The sequence below is a fragment of the Centruroides vittatus genome, unplaced genomic scaffold (genome assembly GCF_030686945.1).
Source record: "Centruroides vittatus isolate TY-2023 unplaced genomic scaffold, ASM3068694v2 contig_551, whole genome shotgun sequence".
Classification (NCBI taxonomy): domain Eukaryota; kingdom Metazoa; phylum Arthropoda; class Arachnida; order Scorpiones; family Buthidae; genus Centruroides; species Centruroides vittatus.
The window spans coordinates 273581-296074 of NW_027122328.1; the positions used below are offsets into that span (position 1 = coordinate 273581).

Sequence of the window (22494 nt, forward strand, 5' to 3'; positions counted from 1 at the left end):
TAACCGATTGTTAGATAGTACAGAGAATTTTCTCAGTAAATTTAACAAAAAAGTTAAAAATTTTATAAGCATCTTTTTTATTAATGTTGTTTAGTTTATTTTTAAAGTCAATAGGTGATTTTAAGCAGCATATATTTTTGATATTGCATTTTTCTCGTATATTATTCAAGGGTTGACAGTTTTGTAGAAGGTGAAACACCGAGAAGTCTTCTTGTTGACATAGCAGGCAGTATTTATTTGAAAGATTTATATAAGTGTTAATAATAAAAAGTGAGTATTTATTTAAACGTAGTTGAATTATTAATCGTTTTACATTCAGGTCTATTGGTAGCCATATATAAGGTTGGAACGAAGGAATATTTAAGATATTGGTGTACCAGGGATGATAATTGCTTTGGGTTAAGGAAAGCTGATCTTTATTGATTGATTGAGCGATAGCAGAATTCATCAAGAGAGTGTAACCATATTTCCAGTCCTGAATTGAGTCTGTAAACAATAGTTCCGATATTCCAAAAGAATTTAATATTCTTCGAATTTTATATTGCCATAACTGTTTGTTATTGTTATTTTTACTTTGTTTTACCATTTCTTGGTATAATGATTTAATATTGTCGTCACTTTTATATTTAAGTCTGTAGTAAAATTTTATTATTCTTTTTAACAATTGAGGAAAGATCCAGGAACGAGATGTTTCGTGTCGAATGGCATATCCAGGTATAGTATTTTCTAGTTGCAGCAATTTACGTAGGAAATAGATATGCAAAGATTCAAGACTATAAATGTAGTCCAAGCCCCAAATTGGACTGGCATAATAAATGATAGGACTTATTGTAGTATTATAAAGCTTAAGATGAATATTTAAATTTGACGTTTTCATTGTTGAACATAAAAATAAGAGGTTATCAATTGCCTTTTTGACTCTGACATTTAACTTTGACACTTGATGCTTAAAGGTTAAGTTCCAATCAAATTCTACTCCCAAATATTTGACTTCATTAGTTATTTGTAGTAGAGTGTTTTCGTGGTAAATTTTCAAATCCTTGTTAGCTAGTTTTTTGTTTTTGCGAAATATGACAATGTTGGTTTTTGTAGGATTTATTTCAAGGTAAATTGAGTTGAGATACTGATTAAGTTGATTGATTTTGCGTTGCAGAGATATTTTGTTTGGAGCCAAAATTACTAAGTCGTCAGCGAAAAGGATGTAATGAAAAGAGGTATTGTTTATCTCAATGCCATCTGAGGAATAATTAAAAAGTTGATCAATGTCCCTTAAATAAAAATTAAACAGATATGGTGACAGAGGATCTCCTTGTAGAACACCACGTGAAAGATTTAGAGGAGGAGATATCGAATTACCATGTTTGATTCTAACAGTATAATTACCATATAATTGTTTTATTGAAGAAGTGAATTTGACACTTGCACCACTAGCTTTTAATTTATTTATTAATAGTGGTGTGTAGATTGAGTCGAAGGCTTTTTTAATGTCTATAAATGCGGTGTAGACTTTCCTGTGTTTTTTTAAAAGATGTAGTTGAATTATCATTAATAGGATAAATATAGCAGATTCTGTTCCTTTGTTTTTTGTAAAGGCGTATTGAAATTTGGCTTCTAAATCATTAGTTTTAGTCCATTGTTGAAACCTGTTTGCTATTATGGAGGTAAAACATTTTCTTAACGTTGATAGCAATGCGATAGGTCTATAGTTATTTGGAGATGATTTGTCACCCTTTTTATAAATCATGGTTAGATTAACTGTATTCCAAGATTCGGGAAAAGTAGATGTTTTATACATAGTGTTATATAAATGAAGTAATTTTGATCTAGAGCTATTAGACATTAATTTTAAAAATTTCGTGGGAATATTATCATGACCTGAAGCTGTGTGGCTTTTAGTTTTTTGAATTGCATTATTTAATTCTTCGATTGTAAAATCGGCATCTAGATATTCGTCGTAATCTTTAGCGCTATTTATTGTTAAAGGTTTTAGGTAAATACTTGGGTAACGCTGAAAAAAGTTTTTCCAGGTATCAAAGTCAATAGTTGTAGAGATTTCGTTTATACAAGGTTTAGGTCGGTATTTCCTTACAGTGGACCAAAAAAATTTATTGTCCTTATTACATTGAATTAAATTTGATTCGAGCTTTCTAAAATAGTTTTTCTTTTTTGTCTTAATTAGGTTATTATACATTCGTTTAGCATCCTTATAATTATTAAAGTTGATTTCATTTGAATATAGTCTGAACGTTTTTAGTTTTGCTAATTTTTCCTTTTTCATATTATGGCAGTCGTAGTCAAACCATCCCTGTTCAGGTTTTTTATGAAGTTTCTTCCTGTCGCTATTCACAGTTATATAATTATTCATTATATTTATCATTAGGTTATATATTTCTTCACTGTTAAATTCTGTAATTTTCGGTATATTATCAAATTGGTTTTCAAATTCATTGGCGTATTTATTTAGTTTATATTGTATGCTTATTTTTCCTTCCAAGATATTTTTAGAGTTTTTTTCCATAAAGAATAAGAAAGTTGTTTTTGTGGGAAAGTGATCCGAAATATCAAAATCAAGAACATCAAATCGTAAGCAGTAATCCAATAATAGCTCCGAACACATCGTGTAATCAATAGTTGATTTTCCATTATGAGTTAGGCAGGTATATTCAGCAGGGATATCATTCTTAATCCGTCCGTTTATTATATACATTTTGAGATTTTTTATTATTTCAATTAACTTTTGACCGAGGTTATTTAAGTGCTTATCTTTTGATTGACGGATATTTTGTATTAAAAGGTTGTTGCCAGTATATTCAGAGTCCATTATCTCTGCAATTCTCGCGTTGAAATCGCCGACTAATAAGCAGTAAGGAGTCATGTAGTGCCAAAGTTCTATTTGTTTAGAAATTTCATTCAATATTAATATGTCTTCAGGTGGATTATATATGAGCATCAAATTCATTAGGTTATTCGTAGTATTATTTAAAGTTGGTTTCATGAATTGAATAAGTAGCAAAATGAAGTTGTTAGATTTTTTTTGTCTGTAGAATTTTACAAAGACCTTTTTTTATTAGTAAACACAGGCCTCCGCTTGGACGACCTGGACCTATTTGTTTTTTTGCTAAAGTTGATACCAATGTATAATTTTCAAAGAAGCTTGAGTTATAGATTGATTCTGAGGTTATCCAGGTTTCAGTAATTGCGATAATATCCGGATCGTGCTTTAAATTAAAATTATTTAGTTGTGGTATTTTATTTTTGAGGCCTTGGCTATTCCAATTTATTATTGTTAAATGTTGATTTTTAGTACATGATTCGCGATATTGAGTTTTCTCTCTCTTGTTGATCTGTCATTTAGATATAGTTGGTATTTCTGATGATGGGAGAAATGTATCGACATATACCAGTTTTCCCGTTCTTATACTGTAAGTTATCTTTTCTCGTCCAATTATTAAAATATCGTTCCGTAGTTTTACCTGGGGATTTTGTTTCCGTAGTTCGTGAAAGTTTGATAGTAAATTTTTACGTCTAGTTCTTGAGTTAATAGTTAGGTCCGGAGAGATCTGGGCATTTTGCCAGTCACCGAGAAGATTTTGTTGTTTTCTACGTATAAATGAAGAAAAAATGAGGTCTCTCGTTTGGTTATTATTGAAAGTGATTCTAATTGTTAGATTTGGAGTTTTTGACAGTTGAATAATCTCAAGTATATCCTTTTGAATTATTTCTTGTAAGTTTAATGTATTAGTAATAAAGTTGAGTATTTCTGCTTTTGAAGTGTTTTTAGAAGTTGGATAATTATAAATAATTATATTGTTGTAACGTAGTTCGTTTGTTAACGAATCCATTTTAAATTGTGAAAGATCTTTATCCGTTTGTAGCTTATCTATTTCTTGCTTCAAGCTATTGATCTCTGCTTCCATTTTTTTCTGAGTTTCTTTCGTTTCTCGAATATTTCTGTGAATAGTATCAAGTTCTTGTTTGATAATTATCATTTGATTAAATAGTTTGTCGTTAGTTTTATTTATCAAGTCCGAAATTTTATCCCAAAGCATAGAATTAGTGGTGTCTAAGGAAATGTCCGGTTTGTTAGTCGAAGTTTGTTCAGAGATAGTTGACTCACCTGGAGTTTCATTTGCACCAGTTTGCGATGGTTTTCGAGTATGATTTCCTTTTTCGATACTTTCTTCCTGAAGGTTTTCTTCGGGGCAAAAATTAAAGTCCATTATCGTTTTAGAGCTTGATGGAGATGACTGGTTCTTCTTTGTTCCTGGTTGGGTACGACTTAATGGAGGTCGTCCTCGTTTGGGTGGTGAGCGTTGCATAATAATTATTTTTGATATAACCAATATAAGTTATAATAAATAATTAATAATAACAGTTTTAACTTATTAGTGATAGTTAATGTTTAAAAAACGATAAAGTACTTATTCTTGGTGTAGAAAGCCGAGTGCTTCAAAAAATTCGCCAGCAGCCTCGACGGAAGAACACGCCCCCCATATTAAAAAATTATTATAGTCTATAAATCATAGGTGTTATTAAAAATATTAAATTTTTAAAGAAGTTGGCGTTATTTCTCACTATTTAGAAAATAATTATTTTGATAAAAAAGTAAAATTGAAATAATATTTATGTTAACCAGCAGTAATATTATTAAAGTTTATATTATTGAATTGAATGTTTATATTGTATTAATTAAAGTTAATCAAACTATTGTTGCAGCTGAGCTGCTCTAGTGAAAGTTTGATATAAACTATAATACATCTCTAAAATGATGGATTTATGGGGTATAGCTTATGTATAGCTTGTTACAGCCTGAAACGAGAATCATTTCAGGTCTGCTGGTCCCATGGTCTCATTTGCATTACCAAATGCTTTTCTCATATGTTGAGTAATCAAATAACAATAATCTAATTAATTAGTAATCACTCAAAGTCACAGATTGACTTAGATATTTCAGTTTTTTTTTTTGTAAGATTTTTGCTTCTTACAGTAGTTAGGCTTATTGTATTTATAAATTTAATGTATGCAGTGAATTTTATATATATAATACTATAAATTAGGTCTACAAAATTTTATATAATATTCTGTAGAAGATGGTAGTGTTTACTAGAAGTTTAATCATTATAACAAATATCATGCAAGTTAATTGTATTAAACTTAAAACTGTTTGTATTATTATATCCTAAATCAGCATATAAAATGTATTTTGAAAGTGTTTTATATTTTAATAGCTTTTAAAAATCTATTTTTATTATTTTACTAAATTTTTTTTCAAATCAAAATAGCTTTGTCATATTTATTCTTTATAATTATATTGAAAAGTTTTTGCATATTTTTATGGGGATTGATGAGCCAGAAGATTAAACAATTGCATTAGAATAATAGAATAATGCAAGTGATGTTTTTATTTTAGATCAGAGCACAAGAAATTGGAAAAGGAGGAAATGATCTTCTTTTACTTGCTTTTCATGCTAAAAAGCTTGATAATAAGGTTAGTAAATTTTTCTCTTATATAAAAATTCAAAACATTATTGTCTAAATAAAATACTTTAATATATTTTAAAGGAATTTTTCAGTAAATCTGATCCATTTTTGGAATTTCGTAAGCAAGAAAGCGATGGTAATTGGACAGTTGTGCATCGAACAGAGGTCAGATTTTAATTGTTATTTTGTCTAATGTTTAAAAATAACTTCTTACATAATAGTTAAAAATAACAGTTTGAATCCTTTTTATGTTATTATTTACATTTGTTATCAACTTTAAGCTGAGTAATCACAAAAGAATAATGTAAATAATGTTATAGTAAATAATAATTGTGCAATGATATACAGGTAATCCTCATATAACACAATAGTTACGTTCCGAAAAAGTGCCATGTTATGCTTATTTGTGCTATACAAAACATAGGGTTAGGTTCCAAAAGTTAACAAAAGTACAGTAGAGCATCGATCAACCGAAACATCGGTTAACCAAAAGCGTTCCAGTCAGACTGTGTCGGGATGTGTGTCATGCTGAATCGAATGTTTTTGATACTAGATTAACTTCTAAAGTATAATTTTTTGTTGTTATATTTTTCAATATATTTGTTTTGTTTGTACAAAATAAAGAAATAATTTTTAGCAATACAATAGCCACGATTATTATTATAAAAATTTTCATTAGGCTTAACATCGATGAAAATTCAGCATTAAGTTACACAACAGAGAAAAATTTTAACTTGGGATATACTAATATACTATATTAATAATGTATTTTTTCGTACATAATCGGTTATCCAAAAAATCGATTTTCTGAACAATCCCAGTCCCTAATTGATTCGGATAATCGATGCTCTACTGTATGCTATTCTTTATTGTTACTAAGAGAAATATGTTCATTAAAGCAATCATTAATTAACTAACAATCACAATTAAAAGTACTGTATTACACAGTTAATATTAATTTTAATTAAATGAGTGTTTTTTTTTTTTTTTACAAAGTATCAGCAACATCTTCATTTTTCTTATTTTTATCATAAAAATTTTTATGGATGACAAAATAAGAATATGTTATTAATCAAAAATTTGTTCTAGGGACCCTCATTTGTTCAGTCAAGTACAAAGTGATTTTTCTCCAAATTTATGTTCAAATACCAAATTGTTTGAGTTGGGAACAGTTCAAGTACCAAGATGCCACCATATTTCATTCATCATTTTTACGAATGATTTCTTACCTACTGTTAAAAAAGTTTAATAACATTTACCTTAAAATGTTTAAATAAACTTTACTAAATAAGATTAATCTATAAAATGAAATCACTATGACAGTCTTAATTGCTGATGTCTGAAAGCAATGTCAACAATACCTGCTTGTTAGGAAAGCTAGGACAAAGAAGAAAAAATTGTTCTATCAGTTTTCATTAAACATGACAAAAGGCACAAAACAATTTGAAAATTTCAATATTTTGAAATCTGTGGGCAAATTTGAGATGACACGCATGCAACCTTGAATAAAAAAACATCGAATAATGGAGTTTGCACTTAAAAATTGTGAAATTTTGTATGGACGATTTCAATATTCTCAAACCATGTTAGAGTGATACCTGAAACTGTATTGTATGGGGGATATCCCCAATTTTTGAACTGTATTGTAGAAATGCCTTGTTGTATGAGGAACACCTATACATAATTGCTTATTTGTATATATTATTTACATAATAGGTTTCTGTTAGATTAATGACTTTAACAACTTCATTGATATGTTTATTTACATCAAAGTGATGATAAATTAATCATGTAATTTAGACTTTTATTACACTGATGATATTATTATGTTATGAATTCTTATTTAAAATTTTTACAGCTATGTTAATATCAATTTTTGCAACTATGTTAATGACAATAATCAATGATATAAATAATTTTAATAGGTTATAAAAAATAATTTGAATCCTATATGGAGACCTTTTACAATAAAAATGCAAAACCTTGGAGGAAATAACCCAGAAACAGGAATTTTAGTAAGTTTTTAATCAAAATAAATAGATTTTTTAACTCAGTTAATTTTATTTGTACAAAAAATTAAATTTTATGTGAAATAAATATTTAAAAGAATTTTCTTTAAGATGTTAATATTTAAGCATTTTTTAATTTGGAAATTGTTTAAAGTTTCATAAACTCTCTGTTTTTTTTCACATGATTATATTATAAAAATGAATGTATATGACATTTTGTTTTATTTTTTTTTTACAATAAAATACTGAAGGAAAATATAATTAGAGTTGTATAGTTAAAAAATTGAAATTGAACATAAATAAATGTTACAAAGTATAAATTATATTTATTGAATATATATTGCCATTTATAACACATTTAATGTGTGTATGTGTATGAGGTATATTTAATAATAATATAAAAGCCTTTGTCTGCCTGTCTGTGTATGTGTGTTTGTAAATTCCCTATAACTTTTGCTATTTTTGTCCATTCCAGGTTAAATTTTGGTTAGATTCTTTTTATGTTCTGACAGAAAGTATAGGCTACTTAATTCGTGAAAATACTAGTTATTAGCTATTAAAATAAAAACTTTTTTCATCAATTTCAGCTCAGTAATGTCATTTATATTGCAGTGACATCACTGACATCATTTATCTTAAGTTGAATTTCTAAATATTTTGACAAATGTAATTTTTAATTTACTTTATTAAATTTAAATATTAAATTAAACAAAAAAAACATAGCTGCATTGTGTCTTTCTATAGCAGATTTTTAAGAATATTTTCCATAGTGACCACATGATATTCTATTATTTAGTAATGATCTAATGAGCTTGTTATTTAAAATGTATTATCATGTATCAACTATGTTCTGAAGGACAGCATAGGATACTTAATTTATAGAAATATTGGCTACTCTTCTTAAATTTCTTAAAATCTCTGCTCTTCTCAATTCTTCACAATGAAATTTAAAGACATTAAGTTTCAAATATGATTAATTCAAATATATATTTTTATAGATATATTGTTATGATTATGAAAGTGATGGAGAACATGCTATAATTGGTCAATGTAGCACATCTTTGGCTCAAATATTGGAGGCACAACATCATCAGGTGAGAAATAATTAAATAGAATTTTATAAATCAGTAAATACAATCGGGTCTGTAATCTCATATCCCATTTTGGAGAATTTATTATGGTGGTTCAACCCACTGGAGTAACTAGATTCGATGTAAAGGATGCCCAAGTTAAAATTTGATGTAAATCACTTCATATTTTAATAAATTTTTGCTTTAAATACTTAAATATGGATTATAGAAAATATACATAAATTACTAAGTCAATACTTAACTCCATAATTTGATTATTTTTCCTGCATTTAGCATTTTTATTAACTTTTTCATTACAAAGGGGAATTCTGGTTGTCAGCAGTTTAACCTAAATATACCTATGCTGCCTTCATTTGGTGGCCTAGGGTACCTTGTCAGACAGTTTTGAAGGCACTTAACTCTTGTCAATCCACTTTTAGCAGTTTTCTGGGAGTGTCGTTTGCATCTCACTGAACTGGCTGCTCCATAATAGAGTTTTTTTTTTGTGGATGCCAGAACATGAAAGAATTGCTGGAAATTTAAATGTTGATCTATTGGCCAAATTTTGTTTTTGGTCTGAACAAGCTTTAAGTATTTCTTGTAGTTCTTTTTATAGAACTGTTAAAGACAACTATTTTCAGTCATTTAAAGCACTTAGACCAGTGTTTATCTACCTCTAACGAATTATCGCCCCCTTCAATAAAATCTTTATGTACTATCACCTCCTTCACTTCGAAAAAAATTATGTTGGGCATTAGCCTCAGCCCTCAAATTCGTATTTCATTTTATAGATTAGTGACTAGTATAATGTTATTTGTTTAATTATTGTAAGATATAACGAATAAAATATCTAATTATTCTTAATATAATGTTTTACTATATCGCCCAAAGTAATTCTTGTGGAGCACAAAGGAATCTTTTAGGTTGAAGTACTTTTGACTTTACCTCTCACTTGTACAATCTACAAGCTACAGAAAATAATACAATATTTGAAACACAAGTTAGATTTAAAATTGATAGATTTTAAAAATATATGGCTAGTAAATCAACAGATTCTGCTTTTCAATAATAAAATTTGTAAGAATAAACTTTAAACTAGATTTTCAATGTTATTTTAAGGCTTCTGAATTAATATTTTTGTATTTGAATAAATATGTAGCAGGAAAATATTAAAGACATAAATAGTGATAAAAAAATAATTATTTACTCAAAACTTTTATACAGAACAAAGCAAAAAATAAACAGATCATAAAAGGGTTACATTCATAAACATTAAATTTTACAGGATTTTATATTGTAATAATTTTATGTACATTAACTGATTTATCTTTACAGTGGCCTTAGTACTTTTCTGCTTTTTACAGATGAGAAATGAAATATCTTTATTAAACCTATGTTTGAGCCTTCCAGCTCATCTTAAGCGATACCAAAATCATTGTGATGAAAGTATAATACAAATTCTACCACTATATACTCTAAATATTTTTCACTCCACATTAATCACTGGCTTCTCTGTAACCTTGTCCTCTGCCAGACAGATTATGTAATTCCACCCATCCCTTTCTTTTCACTACAAAAGAAATCATCCACTTCAGATAAAACATTGAACATTGAACATTGAAAGTATTCTAATTTCTTGAAATGTTCAATGAGTTAAAATATCTGACAGTCTAATTTATTGTTGATACTCTCATAGAAAAAGAATTTTTCAAGAAAGTATTATTGATAAATATAACAATGAAAGTATTTAATTAACTTTAAGATAAATATTATTCATGTATTAATTTGGAAAGCTCAGCTGGCCAAAGGATAATAAAGACTTAAGACAAAATACTTATTGGAGCCTTATAACAAATTAAAATTACATTAAAGTAAAGGAAGTAAATGAAAAAAGAGAATAATTAAATTAACATACATACCCCAACACTTTGTAAAAATTTTACAAATATTGTTTTTATTTATTAACATTGTCTAGAGCATTGATAGTGAATCATGAGCAGTAACTTGAGGGTCACTTCATGTTCCACATGGAGATTTCAAAGTACCCACATTAAAGGTTTAGAAAGTATTAAGTTTTCATAAATTATAAGAAGCATTTGATAGATTTCAAAATCTTTCATATGTAATATAAAAGCAAGATCCTAAATACATTTGAAAAGTCTTAAATGCCATTAATTATGAACCTCAAATAAAAAAGTTATTATTAAAATAAACAACAGATTAAACAAAAAAATATTTGTTACCATTATAATCAAATTATTGTCATCTTTACATTCATACAAGTGTAAAAATGACAAACTCTGAACAGAGTTTATTGTTATTTTTGTCATATAGATTAAAATGTTAAATAAAGTAAAATTTGAAGTATGTTTTTTGTTATTTTTTAATTAGTCAAATTAAATATTTGACCTATGATTTAGAGTTAATAAATTTCTAATTTAATTTTGACCCACTTTTGGAAACAGGAAATAGTATAGAGGCTCCTATTTCCTTGAGGCCTATGGTACTTTTTCCTTTTGCCCTTTTCTGGACATCCCTGGATTTAAGTATAACTGATATATTATTTTATAGTCTTAATCATACTTATGTCAAAGATTCTGATTTCATCATTTTAACAGCTAACCATGTATAGTTATTTAACTTTTCATTAATGCATTTGTAATTATGTAATGAAATTACATTCAGTTTTAATTTATTTTATGTGCATTTAATCCATTTTATCAAACTGGCAAAAAAAGATTGCCGTTGATTTTGTTACATATCAGAAAGAAGCCTATAGGCCTATATAATTTGATAGCAAAGATTTAACCTAATAGATTTCATTTTTATAGCATGAAAATATCTCTTCATAAAGAATTTGAAAATTATTTTTGCTTCATCAATGTTTTTTATGGATTATGTATTTTTTTTTCTCTGTTAGAAAACTTGTATGTTGGTTTAGAATAAAAATTCAAGCCCAAACATTTTTAAGAAATAAGATTACTGAGTGAAACTTCATGAATTTATTAATTTCAAATTTCAGTTCAAGACACTTCCAATTTAATAATTTGTATATATTATATAATTTACTCAAATTTAATATATATATAGTACTGTTTTTTCTAAAAAAAAATTACTGCCAACATGCATATATGGTGACTAAAACTAAAGTTTTGTTTTAGGAAAAATGTAACAATAACTAAAAACCAGTCTTTAGTATTTATTTCTTTACAATATAACTGTATCTGTATACATTTAGAAATTATATTATAACATTTATAATATTTTTCAAAGTTTTTGTATAGTCCTGCACTTTCTTTCCTACTTCTTATTTCAGATTTAGTGTCAGTTACAAAATGTCATTTTTGTAATTTCATTTTTACCTTTCCCTTTCAAAATATTATCATTAATACTCTTCCATATCTATTATGTTCATGTTTCTTGAAAAGAACATAATAGAACAGACAATTTTCAGAGAATACTATTTGTTCGTTGAAAGATGGTCTGTGATGAAATGGGGATCCTCACCTCATTTGCTTTTTATGTTAACTTCAGTCAACCCATGTTATTCATTGAGACCAATAGAGAATTCCAATTTGTTTCATTAGATTTTATTGTACCAGTCACCACATTTCTAATCTGAACATAGAATTTTTCTTTTTGAGCAATTACTAGTACAGTACATAGCTTGATATTATCTGCAGGTTCAACATACCAGTGCATTCTTTCTGAAAAATAGCCCTGTGTATAACTATACATAAATCTTGATTTAAAATTAAACTAATAAGTTAATAAATTACTAAATTTCTGTTAAGTAATTCTTATTCAGAGAGAAATCTTTTTAATCTACAGTTTTAAATTAATAGATAATAACCTAGTTAATAGAGTAATATCACTTTTCTTTTTGTTCTTATGTTTAATTAATAGATTAACTTTTATTCTAAGTTATTTAACATTAGAGGCAATATTCTGATAATTTAGTTTGTTTTTTTGTAGGTAGAATGGCCTTGTATCAATAAAAAGAAACAGAGAGACAAAGGATCCTCTTACAAAAATTCTGGAATAATATATTTATCATCTTGTAAGGTATATTTCATTTTAAAACAATATTTATTATTGCATAAATAAAAATAATAACAAGAAAAATTTTGTGTAAATATTAACTAAATCTTATTTTACTTTCTTCTGGGTTGATTAATTTAGTGTAAATATCAAATTTGGTTCTAATTAATTACTAAAAAAACATAAAATTAGTTTATTTAGAAAACTAAAAGTTACATATAATTTTTAATAATTATTTTTGCAATTTGAAGCTATAAGCTATTTTATCTATGAAATTTAATATCACATTGCTATGTTTTAATTGTTTAAAATTTTTATTGTAAAAAAAAACATTTATAATTATGATAAAATTTGAGTTTATCAAGTAAAATACATCATTTTGTCATTTGTAAAAATAGGCATGCAGTTTTCAATAGGTAAAACTTTAAATTAGGAATGTTATTTATTTAAATTTTTATCGTTGTTCTGTTTAATGCTTTATTTAACTAAAATTGATAATATTTATTTTTATATATAGGTAATTAAAAATTATACCTTTCTGGATTATATATTTGGTGGAACTCAAATTAATTTTACAGTAAGTAATATATTCATAAAATTAAGCCTTTTAAGTGTTAATAATTAAAATACTTAAATAATTTAATATAATAAAATTAATTTTTAAATTGCAGTTAAAATTTATCATATACTGTATGTTCTTGATTTTTCTTTAAGGTTTCACAAGGTTATATAAACAATTAGAAATATTCTTTCAGAATTAAATTATTTTTGTGGTTAATGTTACCTATGGTTCCAAGATGGCGGCTCGTCTCTGATTCCAGCAAATAGAAGAAGGGAAACAGTGGGGGGACACGTTCTAACCTAACCTGACCTATTCTAATAAATTACTATAATTATTACCAACAAAATTATTAGAATAGGTTAGGTTAGAACGTCATCCCCACTGTTTCCTTGCTGAAATCAGAGACGAGCCGCCATCTTGGAACCATAGGTAACATTAACCATTTTTGCTTATACCTGCTTTCATTTAACTATACAAAATAAGTCACAGAATGATAAATAAACTTTTAAGAGTAACTAAAAATTTTTTAAAGAAAATTGGAATATAGTACTAAGAATAATTAAGATTGATTAACCATTCTTAGTTTAGTATAAATCATTTTATAATTTAAAACTGTATTAAAAGTATTTGACTAAGAACTGTACATTTTAGTAAGTATTAGTTATTGTAATACACCAATAGTGTAAAACCAACTGCCTTGCAGCGTTATTTAATATTAAATAAAAATTACAAATATAAATGCAAGCATTTTTCATAAAGTAACTTATTGTTGTCAGGGAATAGAATAGATTGCAGATTTTAAAATTATATGTTTTTTTCTACATTTATCTTTTTTACAGATTGTTTTTTTGATGTTTTATATGTAAAAATAAAAAAATTACAAATGCAGATGTGAGGGGCTAGCCAGGGACACGGAGTTTTGAAAGCACTCATATCCCACTTAATTGGCTGTCCAGTTGGTAGGACCGGCCCTCTGTTTGTCAAGAAGGATGGCTTTATATGAGTGAAAATGCAGAGATTGGCGATTGCGTAATCACCCTTCTCCTAAACGTCAGGCTCCCAACACCAGCTAGGGTAAAAAAGATACATGCCCTAACTCGCGTTTACTTCTAATTATAGATATCTGTGGCGTCCGAGTGACGACATCCAAGTGATGGACGTCGTCACTTGGACTTTATAAACAAATCAAATAAAATTTAATTAATTCAAATGAAATAAAAATTACAATAAAAATACAAATGATATGAGAAAACAAATTAATGGAATTACAAACAATATGTTCGAGACTTATCTCATGATGATACCAAACTGGCTATCTTATATACTAAAACCTATCTTGTGGAGAGAGAGTTTACATCAATTCTAACAATATACTATCTTAGGACTACCTTACTACCTTAATTTCTCCAGATCTCTTCCAATGGAAATCGAGCTTAAGGATCATCTGACTGGGTGTGGTTGATATGTCTTTCAGATTTAGTCACCCTTTTAGTCATGGGAAATAAAGATCTCTCTCGGGAACTGACTGTTAACAAAGGAAACGTTTGTTCCTTGTTCTCTTTGATTTGAAACTTTGATAAAATTTTTAAATTATTATATTAAATTTTTAAACGTTTTTCTCTATTAAATTCTAGAATATTTTGTTTTAATAATTAATCCCATAAAATTAACTCCTTAAACTGCAGATCTCACACAGAGATACAGTTTTGTATATTCACTACTTCCAATTCTTTAATACATAGTTTGAAGTCTCTTCCTATCAGATTTTATTTAAAAATCTAATTCACTATATCTTTCAATTTATTTAAAGAACAATCTGCATTTATAAAATATAAACTATAAAATTTTAATTTCAGGTTGCAATTGATTTCACAGGATCAAATGGAAATCCTGCAGAACCCAATTCCCTTCATTATATAAGCAATAATCCAAATGATTATATGAAAGCTATATGGGCTGTTGGAAATGTAATTCAAGATTATGATAGGTATTTTTTCTATTAATTAGAAATAAGAAATTTTGTTTTTAAAACACATTTTTTATATTAGCAGTTAATGGATTTATCATACTTTTAATGAAAATAAATAAATTAGAAATAGATCCAAAATAATGGATATACTTTCTCCTTGGTAACAGCTGTATCCAACATATTAATAACTAAATTCTTAAATAAGCAAATGAAGCTAGCCCATTATTGTTGTATAAAAAGTGAAAATGAATACTTCAATGTTGAATTTTTGTTATTTTATTTGTTAAAATAGATAGTCTTTCTCCTTAAATTCTTATTGATTTAATTATAAAACAATAAGACAGCAATTATAATGTGTGTGTGAAGATTTTTAAGATAGAGTTGTCAACATATATGTATTAGTGCCTATATATATTATATGTTGGTACTATTGCTGTAAAAAGTACTTTCGAAATATTGAATTGTGCAATAGTTTAGAATGGAACACTAACTCCTAACACTTAAAAAAGTATTACTTTTAGAAGAATGCTTGAATTTGATGTCAAACAATTTGTAAAATCAGAAACAGTTGTTGGTTGAAGTTGATATAAATTTTTAATTATATTATGCAATTTGATACATCTGAAGACACTTTCAATATTAAAACAAACTTATATAATTTTTATGACAACTGTTTATGTAAAATTATCCTCATTTTTATTGTATATGTTGCATGTGGAGTGTAAAAAATTAATTATAGGAAAGCATAGTATGTTTTAAAAGACATATGAAAATACTGTAATAAGTGTTAAGAATAATCTGTTATGATTAAACTAAAGCTTTTGTGATAAAAATTGCTAAACCTCACAACTATGCTAGAATGAAACTGAAACATATGAAAACAGATACTGGGAATGGAGTCACTTCCTATTCCCATTTTTGTTAGTGCAATTTTGAATTTTTCATAAATGTTCTTTGAAGATATTCATAATACTAAGATTATTTCATTTCAAATATTGTGTTGGATACTAAAGCATATTATTTGTTTTAATGAGAATTTGAATCCATGGAATTTAGATATCACAACCCTTGGCATAATTTTGTGATTAATTGGGATATGACATAGGACAGCAGTTATAAATGACAAAATTGAAAAGAAATATGCTAGTAATAAAATTTATTTTTAAGATAAATTAAGCACAAATATTAAACAAATGACAGTATTTCCATAAGAATTAAATTTTTTGTATAAGAAATAAAAATTTACTAATCACACTACACCTTACACAATTTTCCAGCACTAGTTTAATCAGACAGATGTTTTTGATCCCATTCAGAGGCTGCCTCGGGTTAAAAATGTATTAAAATACAAATTAAAGAAAAAACTTGAACTCAGTTCTTTTCTTTATGTTTTATTTTAACATATTTTTAACCTGAGGCAGACCTCTGAATGGGACAGAAAATGTTTGTTTTGATTAAACTAGTGCTGAAAAAGTATGTAAGGTGTAGTGTGATTAGTATATTTGTTTCCAGTTTTCTACAAGTACTTTCTGAATAAAAACTTAACAGGAAATTTATGATTTACAGAAAATTTTATGATTGTGTTGTTTTGCAGACATAATTTTCTGATCATATTCAGTAAATAATACATAACAAAATTTTATGTATAACAGCCATTATACATTTTTGCATTGATGTATCAGGCTTTGGCAGTAATCTTTATCAATTTCTTGCCAATTCACTATAATTGCTACATTTAATTTCTCCGTATTCTTTGGTGCCTTTGAAGTGACAAGATTTTTTAACTTGATAGGACTTAAGTCCAGACTATTGGCCAGCCACTTTAAACACGTGATGTTTCTCTTTTTTGTAGCAAATCCTTTATTTATCTTGCTCAATAGAAACTAGCATTGTCATCTTGAAACCAACAGTTATTGGAATCATTAAAGTGTTTATCAACTGATGGTATGAGAAAGTGCTCAATTATTTCCATATAAATCTTGGTTTCTGTCATACACAGGTTTTTGGTATCTTCCAGGACATGCAACTCCATACCATCAAACTTGTAAGAAATTTAATAGGCCTCAGTAGACAGTTTAATTTAAGTAGACAGACCGCATTAAATTTATCTGATGCACATCTCCAAACAAATTTCTCTACTGTCACCAGCTCCCATACAAATTCTTGATTTTTCACAAAATTCTACTCCTTACCTACTCTGTCATCAAGTGTTTGTTTTCTAGCCAAAATATAACTGTTTCTCCATTGTACACTCATTGGCAGTAGCTTAATTTTGATGTTGCAAAACTTTATTTCTTGAGTTGATGTTGTGTTGTACTGTTCTGTCAGAAATTTGCTTTCTTCACTCATTATTCATTTATTTTGTATTATTATTATTATGATTTCTTAGGCAAATATTTCTCAGATTTTTATCATTTCTCTTTGTTGTCTTTCTATGATCACCAGCATATGGATGATTAGTTAACATCTTCCATTGTATTGTATTTTTTCAAAAATCAGATATTGTGCTCTGAGCACAACTGAACAATTTAGCAACTTCTTAGTGTGATTTTCCCTTTGTAACATTGTAATAATCATTCTTTTTGTATCGTTTCATAGTTCCTTTTTAGTGCCCATAATTTGAAACATAAAATGACAAGCAATTAAGAAAGTTTACTAGAAATAATTGTATTTGCATTCTCCTGATTACTTTAATATGTAAATTGGAATCAAGATTCTAATGGCAGATACAATGTTTGATCAGAATATTATGTCTGCAGAATGATACAATCGTAAAATTTTGTCTTCAAGGTAAGGACAGAATTTTTGACTTTATTTCCTGTAATAATAAATTCACTAGTATAACTAACTAAAGCTCAGTAAAACTTTGGTATACAACTGATTGTACTAAATTAATGTACAGTACCATATATCCATTCTCATTTTCCACATCATTAGAGAAAACACCCACTAACCTTGGACTTTCATAAACTAAGACAACTTTCACACCTTATAAGTTTGAGTTAGTGGGAGTTTACTTTATTATAAATTAATATATCATTGTTTTTTGAAATTATTCATTAACTTTTTTCAGTGATAAAATGTTTCCTGCTCTGGGATTTGGAGCAAGAATACCTCCATCATGGGAAGTATCCCATGAATTTGCTATTAACTTTAACAGCAACAGTCCATTCTGTACTGGTAAATTTGAAATTGTTGAATACTTAATTAAAACATAATTTATTTTGAATATTTTTATTTACATTTTTTTATTTCTAGGTATACAAGGAATAATTGATGCTTATCGTAATTGTATTCATCATGTTCAGTTATATGGACCAACAAATTTTACACCTGTTATCAATCATGTAGCAAGATTTGCCCAACAAAGTATGGAAACATGCAGTGTAAGATGTTTTATTTTTTTAATTGATAAATTTTTTGTATTTTGTATTATAATATAAATTTTTGTAGTAATAATATATTTTAAAATTTATTTAAAAAATAAATTAAATGTAAAAGTCTTTGGTTTTAAGTATTTAATTTAGAAGAAATAAAATGATATAAATTATTTTTATTTTGTTAGAACTATTTCATTCTTTTGATATTGACTGATGGAGTAGTATCAGATATGAATGAAACCAGAAAAGCTATTGTACAAGCATCTAGGCTTCCAATGTCAATAATTATTGTTGGAGTTGGTCGAGCTGATTTTAGTGCTATGGACTTCCTCGATGGAGATAATGGTAGGCTTTATGCTCCTGATGGTAGTTATGCAGAAAGAGATGTCGTCCAATTTGTTCCATTTTATAAATATGAAATGGTAAGATCCTGCTTAAAATAATTAAATTGTATATATCAATAAGAAATAACTATCTATAAAAAGCTGAATTCATTCAAACTTGATTTTATTATATTTTTACTAGAATCATGCTCCATTCTGATTCTGAATAGAATTGATAGCTAAAGAATTCAATTAGAGATGATAAATAATTTAAGTTTTTTGAAACTAGCTGACAGTTTTGAATGAAAACAATCATTTAACACTTCAGTACGTGCACTTATTTTCGAGTGAATTAAGTCGCATGGAATACAATTATATCTCAAGTGAAATTTGGTTTACAAAAATTAAAAAAGAACAAATCAAGGCTCTTAAAATAAATATAAAAAATCTTTATATTATTTAGCATGAGATTGCACAAAAAGTTAAGTAAAGTAAATATATATAAAAATATATAAATAAAAAATAAAGAATGACTTTATTAATTTCAGTTTCGTATTTCTTCAGTGCACTTGATGCAAATAACTTTTCTTTTTTTCAGTTGCTCATTGCATATGTACTCATAGCATGATTTGCAATATTTCTTTGTGTTTTTGTCTTTTTTCCTAAGGCACATGTAGCATTGGCCATTACTAGTTCTTAGAATTTTTTCTGTAGAATATCTTTATTCTGTATAATTTTTTTTATTACTTTCTAAAATTAATTCACATTTGTCTTTCAATTTCCTGGGAATGAATGATATTGCTATATATTCTTCTTCTTTGGCTCTATCAGTTTCATCAGCATCTTGTTCTGATTTACTGTCATGATCATTTTAGCAGGGTCAGTCTCTCCCTCTAACTCTTCTACTTTTTCAAGTTCAAGTCATTTGAGCCATTGATTCTGGTCATTACTTCTGATAGTCATGGCTATAGAATACACAGAAAAAATTTAAAATGTTATTCAGAAAGTAAAACATCCAATTTACCAAAAACTGTCAATACATGAGTGGGATACAAATGTACGTCAGAAAACAAAAATGCTAATTATCTCAAAAAAGCAGCACTGGAAAAAGGCAGATTTTATTAAAGTAAAGCTACTACTGTCTACTAAAATTATATAGAATTGGTTTCCTTACCACATGCTGCTTTTGTGCAAGTGCATTTTAAATGTGATTCAGGTACATATATATTCCACATGAGCACCTGGACCATTAAATAAGCAATAATGACTTTTTCAAGGAAATAAAGCAAATTGTTTTGGAAAAGTCACATAACACAAATGGTTTGTTTCATTAATTATAACTATGGTACTTAATTTGGCATAATGAATCAGTTCCGTAATTACGGATAAAGTGGAAAATACATTAGAATAAAAAGTTAAATTAAATTTTTGAAAATATCAGTAATCTAATTGTGTACTGTCCACCATCTAGAGATTAAAGGATCAAAATTGTTTTATAAATAAATGAAGAACATAAAAAAAATATCAAAAATTCATGGGTAGTCACAAAAACAAAAATTTATTCTAAATATTCTGTTTTTGTGATTTTATAATTCAGATATTTGTTCATAAAGGTTTTGAAGTTTATATCAACAGAAATTGTTATGGATGATAGAAGAAACAGTAGATGGAACATTAGAAACTTATAAAAAAAATCTGAAAAATTATGGAAACTTGTACAGTGGTATTTATAAATTTCAGATTTAAAATAAAATTAATTTTAAGCAAATATATTATAATTCTGACTTAAAAGTTTGATTTGAAATTAATTTCACTTAATGAATGGCTGGAAAAAAACCAGAAAATAATAGTAGAAAGGATATTCTGAGGAACACAAAAAAAGCAAAAGATTTTTAATACTAAAAGTAATATAATAGACTCGATTATATGGACTAATTGAAAGAAAGGTATCAGCTATTGCCGAGAATCTGTTAAACCAAATGTATTTTAAAAACATATATTAATAATGAACGTACAATATACAGGATGAACTAAAATGTTATTATAATGTACAAATATGAATAAAATATTATTTTAACATATGTTGAGTAATTTATACACACCACCTTAACACCAGTTAACAATATAAAAATAAATTCACCACAGGAATAGAACTTTATTTTAATTAAACATGTCAAAAATTGTGCACTATTTCTAAATAAAACAAAAAAAGATTCTAAATTTTTCCTTTAAAATAGAAGTTTTTTGTATGTTAAATTAAGGGTCTACCATATATAACAAAAGTAATAAAATGAAATTTTATGGATAGTAAACTTCCTTAAATGGACACTCATTTTGATCTTAATAATTATTTTCCAATCAATATTTGAAGAATTTTAACTCCAGTAATTCATATTTTAACTTTCAGAAAAATAGATTATGTACTATCTTTGTAATTTAATCTCATGTTCAGGGTTACTCAAAAGATGGAGAAGATTTTGAATTTTGATTTCAAACAAACTGTAAGGGATGGAAACACATTCTGCACATCACTGGATAAAGGAAGATTTAAAGTTTTAAAAGCCCACCTAGAATTCCATGCAATGCCACACAGTGGCACTGCATGTGAGGTCTTTAAATTTTGGTTGTCCTCATATGTCAAATGAAAATGCTGAGCATTTCCAAGGTGTGTTTGAATGGTGCCATAGGAAATCTAAACACAGGCAAGCATTGAACTTTGAATTCCTTGAACAAACTGCAGCATATAAAGTTGCTATTCCTGTGGTGTTGCTATTTTCCTATAAACAAGAAACATTGCCACTGTATAGCATTGTATGGAACTTTTAGGTGGGCTTTTAAAACTTTGAACCTTCCTTTATCCAGTAATGTGCAGAATGTATTTCCATCCCTTATAGTTTGTTTGAAATCAAAATCCAAATTCTTCTCCATCTTTTGAGTAATTCTGTATATTATAGCATTAAATAGCAGATCAAATAAAATTTAAAATTACAATTTAAGCTTTGATTATAATTAAAACCTCAGAATTTCAAATTAAAATGTTAAACATAATATCAATTCTTTAATATGATTTATTTTTCTGTAACCGGAAACATTGATTTTATATTATACTTATAGGTGTAAATTAGTTATAATGTAAATAAACTAAAATTTAAGATACAAGAATAGGAAATAAAGCTAGTCTATTATTATGTATTTATTATACATATCTATCTAAGATAAAATATAGTGGAACTGTATTTTAAAACTAACATTTAAACATTTTTCTTTTAGTCTCCTTTATTGTTGGCCAAAGAAGTTTTAGCTGAGCTCCCAAATCAAGTTGTGCAATATTTTATGTCTAAAAATATTCCTCCAAATATACGTCAGACACCCAACTAAACATATTATAACCTGTGCTTAAGTTTTAATAATTGTTGCTAAACTTAAAATATATGATACTTGCTAAACATATTTTAAATATAAAAGAATAATTGTTATATAAAGTAAATTTTATAACAAATATATCAATTATATTTTTGTTAGCAGTAAATTACAAGTGAAAATGTTGTTAAATTTTTAAAAGTTTATAATCTTTTTTAACAGAATTTATATTTTATATTTGTTGATTTTTTGAAAGTAATTAAATACTTGTGCATTTACAGTCAGAAACACTTTTAAGA

General features: G+C 26.9%; 1 protein-coding gene across 1 annotated transcript in view; it reads left to right on the plus strand.

The window, feature by feature from the left end:
* LOC136978830 (copine-3-like) overlaps window positions 1-22234 on the plus strand; it is a 39141-nt gene extending 16907 nt beyond the window's left edge. The window contains exons 5-15 of the mRNA XM_067274650.1: window positions 5411-5488; window positions 5563-5646; window positions 7407-7496; window positions 8489-8584; window positions 12536-12625; window positions 13119-13178; window positions 15020-15150; window positions 18206-18312; window positions 18391-18518; window positions 18698-18934; window positions 22106-22234. Of these exons, the coding sequence (XP_067130751.1) occupies window positions 5411-5488; window positions 5563-5646; window positions 7407-7496; window positions 8489-8584; window positions 12536-12625; window positions 13119-13178; window positions 15020-15150; window positions 18206-18312; window positions 18391-18518; window positions 18698-18934; window positions 22106-22213 (1209 nt within the window). The 3' untranslated portion in view covers window positions 22214-22234. The remainder of the gene's footprint in view (window positions 1-5410; window positions 5489-5562; window positions 5647-7406; window positions 7497-8488; window positions 8585-12535; window positions 12626-13118; window positions 13179-15019; window positions 15151-18205; window positions 18313-18390; window positions 18519-18697; window positions 18935-22105) is intronic.
* The last annotated feature ends 260 nt before the right edge of the window (window positions 22235-22494 follow it).